The 16,495-nt window shown below is 61.6% G+C and overlaps 1 protein-coding gene across 3 annotated transcripts; it reads right to left on the bottom strand.

Moving 5' to 3' along the window:
• Positions 1-4,008: 4,008 nt before the first annotated feature.
• On the bottom strand, positions 4,009-15,512 carry TNNT3 (troponin T3, fast skeletal type). 3 transcript variants are annotated; one of them, XM_079104985.1, is made up of 12 exons: positions 15,492-15,512; positions 14,280-14,300; positions 14,075-14,089; positions 11,511-11,529; positions 9,141-9,186; positions 8,002-8,118; positions 7,842-7,919; positions 7,513-7,626; positions 7,284-7,393; positions 7,072-7,162; positions 5,535-5,575; positions 4,009-4,262 (listed from the first exon to the last, which is right to left on the bottom strand). In XM_079104985.1, exons 6-12 carry the CDS (start codon positions 8,083-8,085, stop codon positions 4,208-4,210), a joined length of 573 nt encoding a protein of 190 aa, XP_078961111.1. In that variant the 5' UTR covers positions 8,086-8,118; positions 9,141-9,186; positions 11,511-11,529; positions 14,075-14,089; positions 14,280-14,300; positions 15,492-15,512; the 3' UTR covers positions 4,009-4,207. The 3 variants fall into 3 exon arrangements, with proteins under 3 accessions (XP_078961111.1, XP_078961110.1, XP_078961112.1); XM_079104984.1 differs by lacking the exon at positions 5,535-5,575 and adding an exon at positions 6,110-6,150 and having other exon boundaries at positions 15,492-15,511; XM_079104986.1 differs by lacking the exons at positions 5,535-5,575; positions 15,492-15,512 and adding an exon at positions 6,110-6,150.
• Positions 15,513-16,495: the final 983 nt, after the last annotated feature.

The raw sequence follows: 16,495 nt of genomic DNA, 5'->3' as shown, positions 1-16,495 counted from the left end.
GCCTAGCTGGTTCCCTTTCCTCCGGGTGCCCTAGGTTCTCCACGGCTATTGAACACTGCGTCCTCTGACCTGGCTTCTCTGCTTGGCCCCACCTGACCCGGGCTGCTGGCCCTCTCCTGGGCCTGCCTGTGCACCTTCTGTAAGCAGCTTTAGCAAAGGCCATTCCAGCCCTGCCAGCAAGACCCCTCCACCCCGAGCACCCATGTCGGGTGGTCCCCTGCTCCTCCTGCCCCAGCTGACCCCCCCTGCTCACACAGGCCCTAGGCTTGAGTGGAGGCGTCCCCACTGCAAGGTCCTGCCTTGGGGTCCCTGGGCGAAGCCTTCCGAGGGACTCTGGCCACCATCGCCAAAGTACAGCACGCTACCAGGACCTGGGAGCAAGCTTAGGTGCAGCCTTAGAACCAGCCTAGGTGCAGGTTTTTTCTAATGCCTTCCCATAAGGCATTGCTTGTCTTTCTTTAGAGCAGTTCTTAGTATCGGGGTTGATGCTTTCGGTGGGAAACGTCCCCTTTGGACACCTGGCTGCAGGCCCAGGAGAGCTGCTCTGCTCTTTACCTCGTGCTCACGCAGCCTGACTAGACTGCCCGCTTCTGACAATTCAAACTCTGCACTCTCCTGGGTTCCCATAAATGTTTATGCTGTTGTGAACAATGATTGCTCTTTTTCTTTCTTATCAGTGCTTTTTAAAAAATTCTCCTTTTGCTTGTCTCAAGCTGGAGCTAGAACACCGCGCCTGAGCGAAGGAGCAGGAAGCTGACTTCCTGCCTCACTCTTGCGTACCCAGGGAACCTTCTAGGCCCTGCCACAGAGCACCAGGCTCGCTGAGGAGCCAGGGCCTTCCCTTCCATCCTGAACTGCCTGAGAATTTTCTTCATGGACGGCGGTGGTGGAAGTCACCTTTGAATTCGTCTGTGGTAAAGGGGCAGAATGGGGCCGTGTGCACGGTTGTCTCAGATTCCACCACTAGCCACCCAGCCCCGTAATTATCACTGTGCTTGCGGCCCAGAATCTCTTGTGTCATGCACACGGTTGCTACACGGCCCCGCGTTCTGCATTGAGAGAACCCTCGCTCCAAGTGTGAGCTTTGAAAACCACGATGTGTTCCAGGGAGGCAAGTTGCCTCTGGTTGGGCATCTGCAGAACGAATCAGCCTCTCTGAGCTCCCCTTCGACCCGCGCCGCCCTGTGTTCCGGTCCTCCCGGGGACTGGCTCTGGGTGGCTGTCTCCTTTCCCTACAGACCCCGCTCTGCCCTCTGCCACCCCGATGGCTCTTTCCTGACACCTTGGGTCTCCCCCTCTGCCTCGGTCACTATGACAGATGCTGGCCCACCTGGCCCGTCCTTCCCAGACCCCCTTCTGACTTTGTGGGTCTCCTACTCTGATTCCGGGTCTTGTTCCCTCACTCTCTTCTCTGTTTCCTGCTTCTCTGGCTCCTAGTGTAGCTTTCGTTCATTTGCTCGTTTCTCAGGCTGGGCGTGTCTCTGGTCACCACTGGAGGCCTTTCCTTCTCATGAGCAAGCTCCAGGGCCCAGGTGCCCAGCGCCTCCCTCTTCGACGCCCCTGGACGCACAGTGCTCACAGCAAGCTGTACGGGTCCAGCAGAAGCCGAGAGTCACCTCTGTGTGGCCTGGGCTCCTGCAGAGGGTGGGCGGTTGGCTGGCCGTGAGTGTTGTTTGGACCTGCGTTTGCTGTGGGTCCCAGGCTGAGGTCAGCCTTGTCAGCACTCTGGCCTGGAGGGGCCGCTCCGCCCGTCCTGCCGGCAGCTGGTCGTTCTGTTCTGTCCCGCACGTCCTCCGCCTGCCTTGAGCTCACGCAGTTCAGGATCTGAATCCCTGCCAACCCTCAGAGCAGGCGCCCCGACCCACATAGCTGCCTGACTCCCCTCCAGCCCTGCCGTCCCTGCCTTCAGAGCGAGGAGGCAAGGCCGGCCCAGCGCCTCATGGAGCCCAGCACCCTCCATGTCCCCACAGCCACTCTGGTGGCTGGAGAGTGTCCAGTCTCACTTAGCTGCTCTACACCCACTGCGTGGAGACCTGTTGGGGCGGAGGGAGCGAACTTGGGGACGTGCCACGTGGCGGGCACTGTACCCAAGGGCCAGGTGGCCGTGTGGTGCTGGACCTTGCACACGCAGGGTGTCCTGTGGCCGTGTGTGCTGAGGTGTGATGCAGGCGCTCCGCTCAGCCACACCACAGTCGGGGTCAGCAAAGGGCCCTGCCCGGCCAGGGGCCAGACCCCCTGGCTCCCCGTGTCTGGTGGGGCCCTGCTCCGCCCGCCCCAGATGACCCAAAGGCTCAGATGATGTCTGGGCTTGAGCCTGTGCCCCACTGCGAGGCCTGCCGCGGGGCCTGTGTCCCTGATGCCGAGCTGGGAAGGCCTCCGAGGGCTCTGATGGCCACGCTGACAGAGCTCTTTCAGTGGCGTGCACGCAGGGCTGTGGGTGTGTGTCACACAGCTGGGCCACGTCGCTGTATGTGTGTGTGTGTCACACGGATGGGCCACGTCACTGTATGTGTGTGTGTTGGTGCTCACACGGATGGGCCACGTCACTGTGTGTGTGTGTGTTAGTGCTCACACGGATGGGCCATGTCACTGTGTGTGTGTGTGTTGGTGCTCACATGAATGGGCCACGTCACTGTGTGTGTGTGTGTGTGTGTGTCACACGGATGGGCCATGTCACTGTGTGTGTGTGTGTTGGTGCTCACATGAATGGGCCACGTCACTGTGTGTGTGTGTGTTGGTGCTCACACGGATGGGCCACGTCACTGTGTGTGTGTGTGTTGGCGCTCACACGGATGGGCCACGTCACTGTGTGTGTGTGTGTTGGCGCTCACACGGATGGGCCACGTCACTGTGTGTGTGTGTGTTGGCGCTCACATGGATGGGCCACGTCACTGTGTGTGTGTGTGTTGGCGCTCACATGGATGGGCCACGTCACTGTGTGTGTGTGTGTTGGCGCTCACATGGATGGGCCACGTCACTGTGTGTGTGTGTGTGTGTGTTGGTGCTCACACGGATGGGCCATGTCACTGTGTGTGTGTGTGTTGGCGCTCACATGGATGGGCCACATCACTGTGTGTGTGTGTGTGTGTGTGTTGGTGCTCACACGGATGGGCCATGTCACTGTGTGTGTGTGTGTTGGCGCTCACATGGATGGGCCACGTCACTGTGTGTGTGTGTTGGTGCTCACACAGATGGGCCACGTCACTCTGTGTGTGTGTCACACGGATGGGCCACGTCGCCGTGTGTGTGTGTGTGTTGGCGCTCACATGGATGGGCCATGTCCTGTGATGCTGCGCACACGTGTGCTCGAGCTGTTGGGGTTCCCTTGTCCCTGGGGTCCCAGCCCCTGTGCTGCTGCAGCTGTGGACAGCCCTCTGTCCCCTGCAGGCACTCAGGACCCTGCCCTGAGCCTCCCGGAGAGGCCCTTTTGGACAAATGCCTTCCTCCATGAATACCTTGCTGTACGAGGCTCCGCGTCTTGATCCAATTTACGTGATTTATATTTTCCGTAATTCTGTTTGGTCAGGACGTGGAGATTCATGGCACGGTCGTGCTCTGTGCTCTCTTGTGAGAGAGGCGCTGTGTGTTTCCCATATTGCTCTCTCGCTGGACGTGTGCCTCTCTGCATTCCTCGCCCTGGATGTGCTGAGCTCTGCAGAGAAGAGCTGGGGTCTCCCCCGCCCTTGGGGCGTCTGCAGCCTCCCCGTTGGCTGGCTGCCCTGCCCGACCTCCTGAGCAGCCATCCTGCCCCAGATGGTTCTGGGGCCGGCCCAGGTGGAGGGGCTCCTCTGGGGGCACAGCCCTGTGTGACGTGGTGGGCCCCGGAAGGGGACAGAGGGGCACCCAGGGGTGAAAGCCTGTGCTGGGCGGGGCCACCGCATGTCCTGGCGGTGCCCTGGGCCAGCACCCACGCGGCACGGAGCCAGGTGGGCCCGTGAGCCCCCCGAGAGGCCGCCCACAGGCAGCCCAGCCACCTCCCTGCCCCCATACACGACAGCACACATCTGCTGAGGGGGGTCTGCTGGCTTTATTCACAGGCCCCAGAGGGTAGGGACGGGGAGGGCAGAGACAAGGGGGTGCTCTAGTGCGGCCCCTCCACCCCCGGGGTCGACCCAGGGCTCTGGAAGCAGCCTGGGCACGAGTGCTGGAGCGACGGTCCCGGAGTGGCCAGGGCCCAGGGTCTCTGCCGCAAGCCCTCTTGGCCCCTTCACTTCCAGCGCCCGCCGACCTTGCCCTTGGCCGTGGCGCCAGCCTTCTTGCTGCTGTGAACGGGAAGCGAGTGGTCTTGAGCACAGCATCAGCTGGGCCCGGGCAGAGCCCCTCCTGCCTCAGCCCCAGGCAGGGCCCTCTGGACCTCTGTCCCTGGCCTCCCCACGGTGCCGCCCACAGGGCGAGATTCTGGCCAGGCCCCGTGACCCCCCCCACCTCTTCCCCTCTGCACAGCACTGACTCACCTGTACCTGGCCTGGCCTGGGCCTGGGGCTCAGGGGCTTAGTATGGTTAGCAGGGGTGGGCATGGGGCAGGGCCACCCTCTGCCATCCCTGCCCTGCCTGGGGGCTGCTGCACACAGACCCGGGCAGGGGGAGACTGTCTGGGCAGAGGACCACTCTCCTTCCTGCACAGTCTGTGCCACTCTGGGTGGCGGTGGGGGTGGCCGTCCTCAGAAGCCTGTCCTGAAGGTTCCAGAACCTTTGTGCACCAATAAGCCAGGAGGGCCTAGTGCTGGGCGAGGCCGTGGCAGGTGGGAGGACAGAGGGCCTGAGCCCCAGGAGGCTGGCCCTGCAGCACCATCCCCCAGCCCTCACACACACACACACACACACACACACACACACACACGTGTGTGTGCACACATGCACATGCTCGTCTGTAACCACCAGGCCCACAGAACCGAGACCCTCCCTGGAGGAGGGCCCGTATCTGGGAGCAGGAGGGAGCCTATGGGAGGAGGGGCCAACCCAGGACACGGGAACCCCCATGTCCCTCAGGGTGGGACAGCCCACGGCCAAGCTCGGTGACAAGACCCCGTGGTGGCGTGTCACTGTGGCCCCTGAGCACAGCCCCAGGGGTGGGAGCGGCTGTTGCACTTTCCCGAGCCAATGATTTCAGAGGGCCCGTGTCCCCCCAGGTCAGTCTCGGACTCCTCACCCGGGTGGCCTTGGAGAGTAAGGCACTCTGGATGTCCAGGCTGGCTGTGCAAGGCCACCTGAAGCCCCCCGAGCCTCCCATGCTGGCCCTGGCTGCCCTCTTCCTGCCGACTGGTGCTGGGCACCAGAGGACATCACCTCTGACCCTCTCTGGCACCCTCCTCCTGGGAGCATGTCCCCTCCCGTCTGCAGGCTCCTGGACACAGGACCTGGACACACTGGCCAAGGGTCTCTGCTGGGTTAGTTTTGTTACTGCTCTGCTGAGGGCCAGCCACGACTGGCCCTGGTTCAGGGGCTGGCTAAAATGCCAGGCCTGAGTGGGCAGTGGCAGCAGGCCCTGTGGCCCCTGTGCCCAGTGCAGAGCAAGGGTGGGCCGGGCTACTCACTGCTTCTGGGCCTGGTCGATGCGGCTCCTGAGGGTGGTGATCTGCAAACAACACAGGCGACTTACTGCGAGGGGGACCCGGGGGCCCAGGCCACGGCTGCAGGGCTATGGCTCCCTTGCTGGCTCCTGGCTCCTTCAGAAGGGCACTGTCTCAGCTCACCCTTGCTGGCCTGTGCCGGCCCTCAATACCACACACAGCAGCTCCAGAGCTGGCCACTTACCTTCCAACTACAGCAGGCCCTGGGTCCACAGACCCTCCTTCCAGCCCTGACCCCTGACTGACCCTCCTGCTCCTGGGCCCCACCCTGCTCCCAGCTACGGTGGCCCAGGCACCTGGTTCCCAAGCTCTTGGGAAGCTCAGGCCCTTCCTGGCCTGCCAGTGAGGGCGGCAGGCCAGCCTGGAGGCCGCAACTGGAGGCAGGAGGAGGACTGGGGCGGGAAGGAGGGGACCAAGGCCACGAGGGCCAGCCTGCGTCCCACACACTCGGCCACCCGGGGCTTTGCCATGCGAGAGGAGCACCGTGCACTGCACACGCACGAGCCGAGCCTGGCCCGCAGCGGACTCTGGCTACTCACAACTTGGCCAGCATCTCCACTCTGGCCCGGAGGGTCATGATCTAGAAAGACCGAGATGGTTACAATGCTGGGTGGGCGGCTGAGGCTTCAAGGCCCTGCCGAGTGCTGGGCTAGTCTGGAGATGGCCCTCAAGGCTCTGAGTCCCGGGAGAGCCGATGTGGGCAGTGTGTGTGGAGGCCACCATCCCTGGTTGAGTGGTGGACACTGAGAGCAGCTGCCAGGCCAGCCCTGGGCAGCCTGGGCTGTGTCTGCCTCTGAGAGGCAAGGACAGGGAGATGGCCTGCCCAGGGCTCCCGATGAGCCAGGAGGAGCAGGTTGTCTGTCCTGGTGGCTGCAGGAGATGGCCCTGCACGTGTCCTTCAGGCAAGAATGGCCCTCCCCGAGTGGACGCTGCAAGGGCGTTAGAGGTGGGGACACAGGGGTGCGTGACGTCACTTTGGGGGGAAGCTCAAGGTGTCCACGCTTGCACTGGGCACATCGTCACCCAGGACAGGTGCCCTTCATGCACCACGTGGGCCTCTGTGGGTGGGCCAGGCCTCGATGCCCCCACCCCAGGCAGCCCGCCTCTGACGCGGGCTTTGCCTTTGTTCCGGGGTCTCTGGGCCAAGGTTGCTCCATGTTGTGACCCCTGACAACTCCAGGCTGCCCGTCCCCTAGAAGCCACCGTCCCAGACTGTGAGCTCCCTAGTGGTAGCAGGAGTGCCTGCCACCCCTTGCCTGCCACCCCTTGCCTGCCACCCCTTGCCTGCCACCCCTTGCCGGCGCTGGGGACACAGACCCCTCGGGGGCCCTCGTGGCCGCCACTCATGCCAGCCCTATGCAGGGTCACCAGTGCATCCAGAGGGCCTGGCTGATGCCTCAGGGTGCCGGGGGCTGCCCCAGAGGGTGGTCTCCAGCAACAGTCCCAGCTGGACCCAGTGGGTGAGACCCGGCAGGTCCTCGGCCGAGGTGCCTGGACTCACGTCATATTTCTGGCGTTTCAGCTTCTCCCCAAACTCAAACTTGTCAGTCTCCAGTTGGTACAGGGTGTCCCAGAGCTCCTTAGCCTTGTCCCTGGGGGTGGAAAAGAGGGCACTGGGCCGGGCTGCCGGGGGGCCTCCTCTGGGGCCCTGAGCCTCCTCAGGCCGCCAGGAAGGGACCAGCCCGCCTGGGCCTTGCGACCCGGGCCTCCCACCTCAGCTTGTCGTCGCTGAGGTGGTCGATGTTGAGGGGCTTGCGTCTCTCTGCCAGGATCTTCTTCTTCATCTCCCGGGCCGTTTGCTTCTTGCCTCTCTTCTGGTCAGCCTGAAGGGGACACAGGGCCTCAGGAGGGGCTGGTGTGCCAGATGGCCTCCTGGACTCCGCCCCTCCCGGACTCCGCTCCTCCCGGACTCCTCCCCTCCCGGACTCCGCCCCGGCCGCACCTTGGCCAGGTAGCTGCTGTAGTTGGCGCCCATGGAGGACAGGGCCTTCTTCTTCTTCAGGTCGTCCTCGGCTCTCCTCTTGGCATCCTCCTCCTCTCTCCGGGCCTTCTCCTCCTGTGGAGGTCACATCCCTAGGACCCTCAGGCGCAGGGCCAGGGCTGCTCTCTCCAGGCCAGCTTCAAGGACCCCGCCCCCCACCCCATGGTCTTAGAACTTGCTGGAAGGAACCTCCAGGGTCAGTGTTTCAGCTGGGCAGGGGCTTCACTCATGGCTCTGACCATTGGCCCACCCAGCATGAGCACTGGCCCAAAGCCTGGTGCCCTGCTCACCGCCAGTCGGTTCTGACGCTCACGCTCCTTCTCCGCACGGATCCTCTGCTGCTCAGCCCTCTCTGCCCGGCGCTTCTCCTGTGGCCCAGAAGCAGGTCAGCCCAGCCTTGCCACCTCCGCCCTCCCATGCGCCCGTGGCCCACCCTGCGGCCACACTCACGATCCTCTCTTTGAGAGCGATCAGCTCCTCCTCCTCCTTCTTCCGGGCTTCAAAGTGGCTGTCGATGAGGGCTTGCAGCTCCATGAGGTCTTTGTTCTGGCGCTTCTTCTGGATGTCCTGTGGGCAGCAGGGACTGGGCTGTCACCTGCCTCCCCAGCCTGGCTCCCACCTGGGAAAGTGGCACCTTTGCCCCAAAGAAGCCCTGCCTCCTGGGCACCGTGACAACTGTCTTTCCTGCCATGACTCCACAGCTGCTGCCCCTTGGGGCTATGGGTGGCTTGATCCCCAAGCCTCAGGGTTGGGATGATGCCCTTCCTGGAGTTGAGCCCAGGCTTTGCTCTGCTGTGAGGTCAGCAGCATCCCTGGGATGGACTGACCCTGTCAACATGCTCAGAGATGCCTTTCATGGGCTGAGCCTAGGGGAGAGAGTGAGACACGTATATTCGTTGCATGAACAGACGAATGGGTGTGCAGATAGAAGGACAGATAGTTAAGTGGGTGGATGAATGATAGAAGGATGAATAAAGAGATGGATAGAGAGATGATTGGAGAATGGATGGAGTTTGATGGATGATGGGTGACAGATGAATGGGTGGGTGAATGTATAGAAGGAAGATGGATGGATGGATGAGTGGACAAGTGGGTGGATGGATGGATGAATGGAGAGATGGATGGATGAGTGATGAATAGACAAGTTTGTGAATGGATGGGTAGATTCATGAATAGGTAGATAGATGATGGATGGATCCATGGACTAATGGAAGGAAGGATGGATGGATGATGGATGAAGGGGTGAAAAGATGGATGGATTGAGGATGGATGGATGGATGGATGGATGGATGGATGGGTAGATGGATGGACGGGTGGATGGATGGATGGATGGATGGATGGATGGATGATGGATGGATGATGAGTGGATGATGAATGGATAGATGAGTGGATAGATTGATGAACAGATGGGGGAGAAGGGAAGAGGGTGTGTGTTCTGGGAGTGTCCTGTGGTCCAGGACTGACTTCTGGAAGCCTTGCCTGGAGCCAGGAAGCCCTGGCTGTGCTGCTTGAGAGGAGAGGATCAGAGGCCTACCCTGGAGCTCAATGGCTAGCATTTGGGGGGCTTCATTTGGGTCCCATAAACTTACATCGAAGTCTACTTTCTCTCCTTCCGGGATCTTAGGAGCAGTGAGTCTGAGGAAGAGAGAGAATCTGGTGAGCAAGGATAGCTGAGACCCCACCCAAGGGCGTTAGCCTGTCCTGGCCCCTCTGTCCCCCTGCCCTGGTGCACTTGCATGCTGGTTGCTGGCCAAGGACACTGTGCCTAGCAGTGCATTCACCTGAACTTTGTTCTCATCAGACCCGTAACCCTCATGCCCAGTGCCTGACCCCTTGGAGAAGGCCTCCACCATCTCCAGTTCCCTGGGCTTTGCCGGTTGTTTCTCCCATCTCTCCAGAAAGGGCACCTCAGTTTCTTTCTAAAATAAATTAGCAAATGCAACTGGTCCCATCAGGAGGCAGGGTGGCCCCTGCAGGCCCTCTGGGAACAGGGACTGGAATCCACCTCTGTGGTTGGGGCCGGCCATGGAGACCCTTCCCGTTTTCCTGGCCACTCTTTAATCTTTCTTTCTGGGGCCCAAGGAAGGGAAGAGGCGTTCTGAAGAGGAAGGAGCCCCCTATCCACTGACCACACAGCCCCCTCCTCCACCAATATGTTCCAGATGGAGCAGAGAGTTGAGACAAGGGCTTTTTCAAACAACCACAGAGGAAAATGGAGCGAGTGTCGATCAAACGCTGGAGCGGGAAGGGATTTTCTAAGCTTGGAAGCATCAGAAGTTCCCTCCAAGGGAGAGATGTGCAGATGGCTCCACGCAAATGAAAAACTTATGTATGTGCGAAGCGGCAGCCGCGGGGAGCCAGGGGAAGGAGCCCAGACTAAGAAAATATTTTCAGCAAATACAGAGAAGACTTATATCCTTATGCAAACTGATGACTGAGAAAACATAGAGACGTGTCCACTGCGAGATGAATGAGCAGAGGGCACAAACTACTGACTCTCAGCGAAGAAAGACAACCCCTTCACAGACGGGAAAGGCGGGCCCTCGCGCCACCAGAGGAATGCGAAGGAAAACAACCGTGGGATGCCGTTCGCCATCCATCAAGGGCGAGCGCGGAGGCAGAGGGAGGCAGCCTGGGCCTCGGGTGAGGAGGGTGTGGGACGCAGACGGCTCACATCCCACGGCGGAGGCCGGCTTGGCCAGGCCCTCGTGGAGAGCAAGTTGGCACTGGACAGCGCAGTCTTGAGAATGCGCGCACTCTGACCCAGGAATCCCAGTTCTGGGAATGTGGCCTAGGGAAATAGCCATGAAGACGGAAAACGCGTCCACCCGGCGTCACTAACGATAGCGAAGGACGGGGGAGCCGGCAGCAGGGCACGGGCAGGAAAACCACCGTTCATCCAATTGGGGGAATATTACGTGGCCATTCAAAATATTTAAGAAGACTATATAAAAACATGGAAAAATACTTATGAATAGTGCTAAATTTTAAAAAAAGCAGAATTCAAGGCTGTATAGACAGTCTGATGTTTGAAAAACAGCAAGAGTTGAGATCTTTTTTTCCAAGTCCTTTGCATGGAAAAAGAGTAGGAAGAAATAAGTATTTTTATTTCTTTCTGTTCCTTTCCACAGTCTGGCGGGCTGGTGGGTGGGTAGGAGAATTATGGATGAATTTCTTTTTCTTCATTTGACTTTTATGTATTTTCCAAATTTTCTTTAATAAGGTGTTTTATTTTCATAATGAAAACACAAACTATTTTCTAAAATGAGAAAATATCTTGTGTTCTGGCATTACTCTATTTAAAATTGCCGAGAACTACAGTGCAGAGACTGGGAACAGCTAGTCAGACCCTTCATGCGTCTTTACCCTCCTGAGACTCTGAGGAGCCCCCACGGGGCACAAACCTGAAGTCCCGCCTCCTGCAGAGTGAGGGGCAGGCAGGGCTGCTCGGAGGGGGCCCCAGGGGTTGAGCGGAAGGGGCTGCGGGCTGACCAGTCCCACCAAAGCCAGGAAGTCAGAGTGGGATTCAAAAAAAGCCCACAAAAGGAAGGCGAGACCCTCCCTAGAAGCAGGATTCCTGAGCGGCCTGCGCAGAGTGCCCCGCAGTAAGCTGAGCGGACACAGTCTCTCCGACATGGGTCTCTGGGCGAGACCTCCTCCCACAACCCACCACGTCCACTCTCATGTCCATTTGTGCACCTGGGGCCCAGCAGAGCTGGGCACAGCAGGGCTGAGCAGGCAGCCTGGGTCCCCTGCAGCCGCCCCTCCCTTGGCCGCTGCCCCCTCCTGCAGGCGGGCACCCACAACCTGGGCAGAGTTGCAGCCTCCTGTTCTGTCTCCCCGGCGGCCTCAGTCCCCCGGGCCTTGAGCACTGGGACTTTTCCTCCCGCACAGACCCAGGCCTCCCGCCCGGGGCCATGAGCCTCCTCTGCCCTAGCCCACCCGGACACCATACTCACTGGGGTCTTGGCTTCCTCTCTGGTCACACAGCACCGGTGCGGGGAGGGGGAGAGAAAGAGACCCGGTGAGAGGAGGCACCTTACTGCCTTCAGGGACCCCCTGTGCCCTGGCCTGTGGGCACCACCTGCCTCTCCAGCTGAGCCCACCCCTCAGCCCCCCACTCCAGGTCTGCAAGAGTCCCTGGGTCCTGAGAAAGTCTGGGGTGCAGGATGAAGGGAAGAGGGAGGAACTGCAGCTGGAGGACTGAGACCAGGCGGGCGACTGGAGGGCGGCGGGAGGACCCTGGAGGCGGGAGCGGCGGGTCTGAGGCTGGCCCCTGACTACCGCCTCTGCAGGCAGAAGCTCGCCAGGCACCCTAGCCCCATGGCGGATGCTGCACAAAGCAGATCGGCTCTGTGGCCCAGGACCCATGCGCAACACCAAGAGGACAGGTGGGCAGGCAGACGGGCGGCGGGAAAGGGTTGGAGAGCCAGAGAGCAGGCAGGTCCCGGGGGGACCCGTGAAGTGGAGTGCAGCGGGGAGCTGGCAGGCCCTTCCCTTCCCCGTCCTCCCGCTCCTCCGCAGCATCTTCATGGGTAGGCACAAGCACACATGCAAGAGAAAAGCCAGGCAGCTGGTGCGGGGCAGCACCGGGCGATGCCAGCAGGACAGCAGGAGTGGGCAGCCCGTGCCACGCCCCCCGGGAGCACCCCGCTGCAGCCAGAGCACAGCTGTCCAGGGCATGGAAAGACTGGGTGCTGCGGAGACCCTGCCTGGGAAGGGCCGATGCAGGGAGCTGCGGGGAACCCACTCAGCGGGCCCTGCTGGCCTCTAACCCTCTCGACCTGGGACTGGGCTGGGCACAGCCTCTTGACCCTCTGCCTTCGAGGTCAGTTGTGTCGGGCTGGAAGCCAGTGGGTCGGGAACCATCAGGTTGATGTCTGAGTAGAGTAGGTCCTCTACTCTAATCCCTGCATCCTGCCCGCCTACATCAAGAAGGTCTTCTGGCCCCCACAGTGGTCACAAGGGCTCTCTCACGGGGCCTCCTGGACCCTGTGAGCCTGCGCTGTCCCTTAGAGGCTTCTCCCCAGAATCTGGAATGGGCCTCTCCACGACACCCACTCCTTCCTCTCCCCCAGTACCTCTAGGCCCTGCCTCGAGAGGTGGCCTGTCCTCCAGGCCAGAGCCTCCAGACCCTCGACTGGGCCGGCCACACCCTCCTAGTGGGGGCTGCTTCCTGTGGGGATGTCCACCCCAGCCCACTCTGGGGAGTCCCGGCAGGGCCTGGCCTGGTACAGAGGGGGCCCATGGCTGGTCTGCAGGGCCCTGCCGGTCAGACCCGCAGGGCCTGGCTGAGCAAACATCTCTGGCCAGCAGCCATTCCCATTTGGAACTGGGTGGGGGTCCTGCCCCGCCACTGGACAGCGCGTGTGCTTAGTGGAGTCCGTGTTATGTGCTCCCCAGTTCGTGACCACAGAGTTGCCCAGGGACACTGCAGGAGGTGGACCCTGCAGTGTGGCTTGACTCTGCAGGTGGCCTCATGCCACCCTTCCCAAGGCCTGTGCAAATGGGGCTCCTGGTGAGGATTGTGGGAGCAGCCCTGGCCACAGCCCCGGCCCGGGGCCAGGGGCAGGGGAGCTGAGCCACAGGACAGCCCCGGCCCAAGCAGCAACACTCCCGCATGGCGCTAACTCCTATTCCTCCAACTCCGTCCCTCCTGCCTGTCCATCGTGGGCCTGAGCCTGGTAGCCCTGAGTCCAACAGGCTGGCTCCAGGGCACCATTGTCCTGTGTGGCCTGCGAATCCACCCCAGCTCCTCTCCTAGTGTGTCCAGGTGACCTCTCTGGAGCAGGGAAGGCAAGTGTGGGGTCCCAGGCCAAGCCGGAAGGCCCTGAGCCCACGGAGGCAGCGTGTGGCTGGAGAGAAGCCCCCCTGCTAGCCTTGACCTGGATCTGCAGCTCCACCCAGCACAGCCAGCCCTGCTGCGGGGAGGGCAGGCCCTGGGCCCCTCTCACCTGCCCGGGTGTGTCTGGCCCTGGCCCAGGCAATGGGTGGGATGCTGGGGCCTGACAATTGCTCATTTGCACGCAGGGCCCCCGGCTGTTCCAGGTCCCTGACGTCCCTACCTTGGACCTCAGCCTGATATTCTGCTTCGCCCCACTTGCCCTTTCACCCTCCCTTCTGCCTCACCCCTCCTTACTTTTCCCTTCTGACTTCCTATCTGTAGCAGGGTACCTACCCTACCCCTCCTCCTCTGCTCTTCTCCACCCTACCTGGTGAATCCAGAGGGTCCCAGTGGATCCCAGCACCTTCCTCCCAAGGTCTGCTTCACACCTTCCACTTTCCTGCTGGTAGCCCAGGAAAAACTTCACAGCCCCTGCCCCTGAACCCTCTGCAGAAGGACACGGGAGCTGCACCTGTCTCTATCTACTTCCACCTGAGCCAGACTTCAGGGCTGAGAGTCCTACTCCATCTAGTCAAAGGCCAGAGGCTCAGTCCAAGGTGGGGAACTTCAGGAGGGGTGGTGGGGGCCAGGGACAGAGGAGGAAGGGGCAGCTCTGATTGGCTGGAGCACGAGGCCTACCTTCTTGGACCTCCTCTGGAAGCAGCACCAGGCAGCACCGATGTGGGGAGAGAGGGAGGAGAGACCTCTGTGAGTTCAGGGCAGGTGGGGCCAAGTGGCCGCAGACAGCAGGACCAGGGTGGGGGGTCGGCCCCCGGCTTCCCGCTGGCCCTGCTCCTGCACACACTCACACACGGCCACATGGCACTGAAGTCATGTCACATACCTGGTTCATGAACTTCAGGGGCTAAGGAGAGCCACAGAACAAGAGGCAAACGGCAGGTCAGAGGCCAAAGGAGAGGGGTCCGAGGTTAAGTGGGAGCAGCCCGTCGCCAAGGCCGAGGGGGCGCATGCGGGGCGAGCAAGACACGGGCTGCGGTTAGCCTGGGTGCTATCCCACCCAGCCCTTCATCCCCCAGCGCCTGCAGCCCACCCAGAATCAGGGAGCAGGGAGGCCAGGAGGCCCGAGCCCACCTGTGGCCCACCCTGTCTCAAGAACAGAGAAACTGAGGCTGGGGAGTCCTGGCCACCCCGTGCAGTCCAGCCCAGGGGGCTTTCATGGTGGGCTCCCCCGTCTTTGCCCCGCCCCTCCTGTCTGTCTCGGGCCCCAGAGTGTTCAGGCCTGTGGCCCAGCGATGGCCCCAGGGGCCGGCCAGGCAGGCTGCAGTCCAGGGAAGCAGGACAAGGGAAGGGCGCACACCCGGGATGCCCTGTCTGCTGCATCGTGATCACCAGATGCGAATGCCCTTGGCTGCCCTGCCTGGCCCAGACCCCATGAAGGCTGGGTGGAGGCCTCTGCCAGGGTCTCCTTGCCTCAGGCCAGGCTGCAGGGCCTCTGCCCGTGTAGGCCCTCTCTCCTGACCCCTGAGCTGTCCTGAGCTCTGGCCTCAGGTCCTGGCCTGGCCGCGGGGTCAGAGGCTGCCACCACGGTGGTGCTCATGGATCAGAGGGCTCAGTCCATGCCGGGTCCCCATTTCCCCACTGATCCTCAGACCAGCTGGCTCCAGCTGAGCAGCACAAGGTCCCAAAAACAGGGACTTGGGAGGCTCTGGCTGTGCTGGCCCTGGGGCCTCTTGGGGTCCTGCACCCTCTCTGTCAAGCATTGGCCTTGGTTAGTGGGTTACTGGGGGCCACATGTGGGGCCCCTTGGCTGGCTGGTGCCTCACTGTCCCCCTCCCCACCCCACCTGGGCTCCAGCCAGGCCCCGGGCCCCACATGGGGACCAGAAGTCCGTGTCCTCCTACCTTCCTCCTGGACTTCTGCTGTGGAGGAGTGCCAGGGAGCGCAGGGTGGCGGGGAGGAGAGAGGACAGAATTAGACAGGAGAAGTCCTCAAGTCCTCAGAGGCGGGGGCCAGGCACTGACCCAGCGGGGAGGCGAGCGAGCCAGGGCCACTGTGAGGGTGGGGACAGGTGGGCAAGAAGACTGGACCCACTTACCTTCTTCCTCCTGGGCCTCTTCTGAGGGCGGAGAAGCCGAGAGCCGGAGGGAGCAGGGAGAGAAGGAACAAGACAGTCATTAGAGGGAAGAGGCAGGAGGGGATAGGAGACTGGCCTCCAGCGGGAAGAGCACAGAGGGCTCTCCTGGCCTGGGCAAGAAGGAGGTGGTCGCTCCTGCATTTCTGGCCCCAGTTGCTGGCCATGGTGAGCAGGGCCCCCTAGATAATCAGGCACCCAGAGGCTGTGCATGCCCGGCCTGGCTGGGGCTTGGCCTGGGCCTTCTCTGCAGCAGGGATCAGCCCCTCCACTCCCAACTGGGGCCTGGCCTTTGTGTCTCTAGGGAGGTGTTTGTGCATGGAGAGGCTCTGGCTACGTCTTGCTTTGCAGGGGACAGAAGTGTCCTGTTGGTCAAAACCTCCGTGCATTGAGAAAACCTGTGTGCGTGGCCTGTTGGACAGGGAAGGTCCCTGTCTCAGGGCTCCCTGGAGGAAGCCTGGCACCAGGAGACTTTGAGGAACGCTTTGCATGAGACCCTCCTGGGGCATCCCCAGCAGAGGGCAGCTCCCGGGGCCGCATTCCCACTCAGAAAGGAGCTTTGCCACCTTTTCGGCAGAAAAAGAAACGTTTTGCTCATGTTGTTAAGGTAGCGAGTGTTTTCAAAAGATTTTCAAAACATAACACCAGAAGACCTCGCGGGTCGGCCCTGCCTGCTAAAGCCGCGTGAACGCCGCCCCAGGTGAGGCTGCCAGGATCCTCAGCAGCCCCGCTGGGCCTGGGAAGTGCCATGGCCCACCGCTCCCAGGCGCGCCCGCACCCAGGGTCCCCGCCCGCCCGCGCCTGCCTGGGCTCGACAGAGCCAGGGAGGTGTCTCCGAGTCTGCCCCAGGGTACAGGGGTGGGGGGCCTGGAGAGATGCTGAGAGACAGAGACAGGGAGGCAGAGAGAGAGCGCGAGAGACAGGGACAGATGCCGAGGAAGAAAGAAACGGAGGGAAATAGAGATAGG

This window comes from Sciurus vulgaris (assembly GCF_902686455.1).
Source record: "Sciurus vulgaris genome assembly, chromosome: 11".
NCBI classification, from domain to species: Eukaryota; Metazoa; Chordata; class Mammalia; order Rodentia; family Sciuridae; genus Sciurus; species Sciurus vulgaris.
This window is presented reverse-complemented; position numbering and strand designations above follow the sequence as displayed.

Bases quoted from the DNA above. Each gene is read 5' to 3' on its own strand.
- TNNT3 (XM_079104985.1), bottom strand. From the start codon at position 8,085: ATGGAGCTGCAAGCCCTCATCGACAGCCACTTTGAAGCCCGGAAGAAG. The intron at 5,576-7,071 runs GTGAGTCCAGGC...TGTTGTTTGCAG, and splicing joins TGAAACGCCAGAAATATGAC to ATCACCACCCTCAGGAGCCG. The intron at 4,263-5,534 runs GTGAGTAGCCCG...TCCCGTTCACAG, and splicing joins ATCGACCAGGCCCAGAAGCA to CAGCAAGAAGGCTGGCGCCA.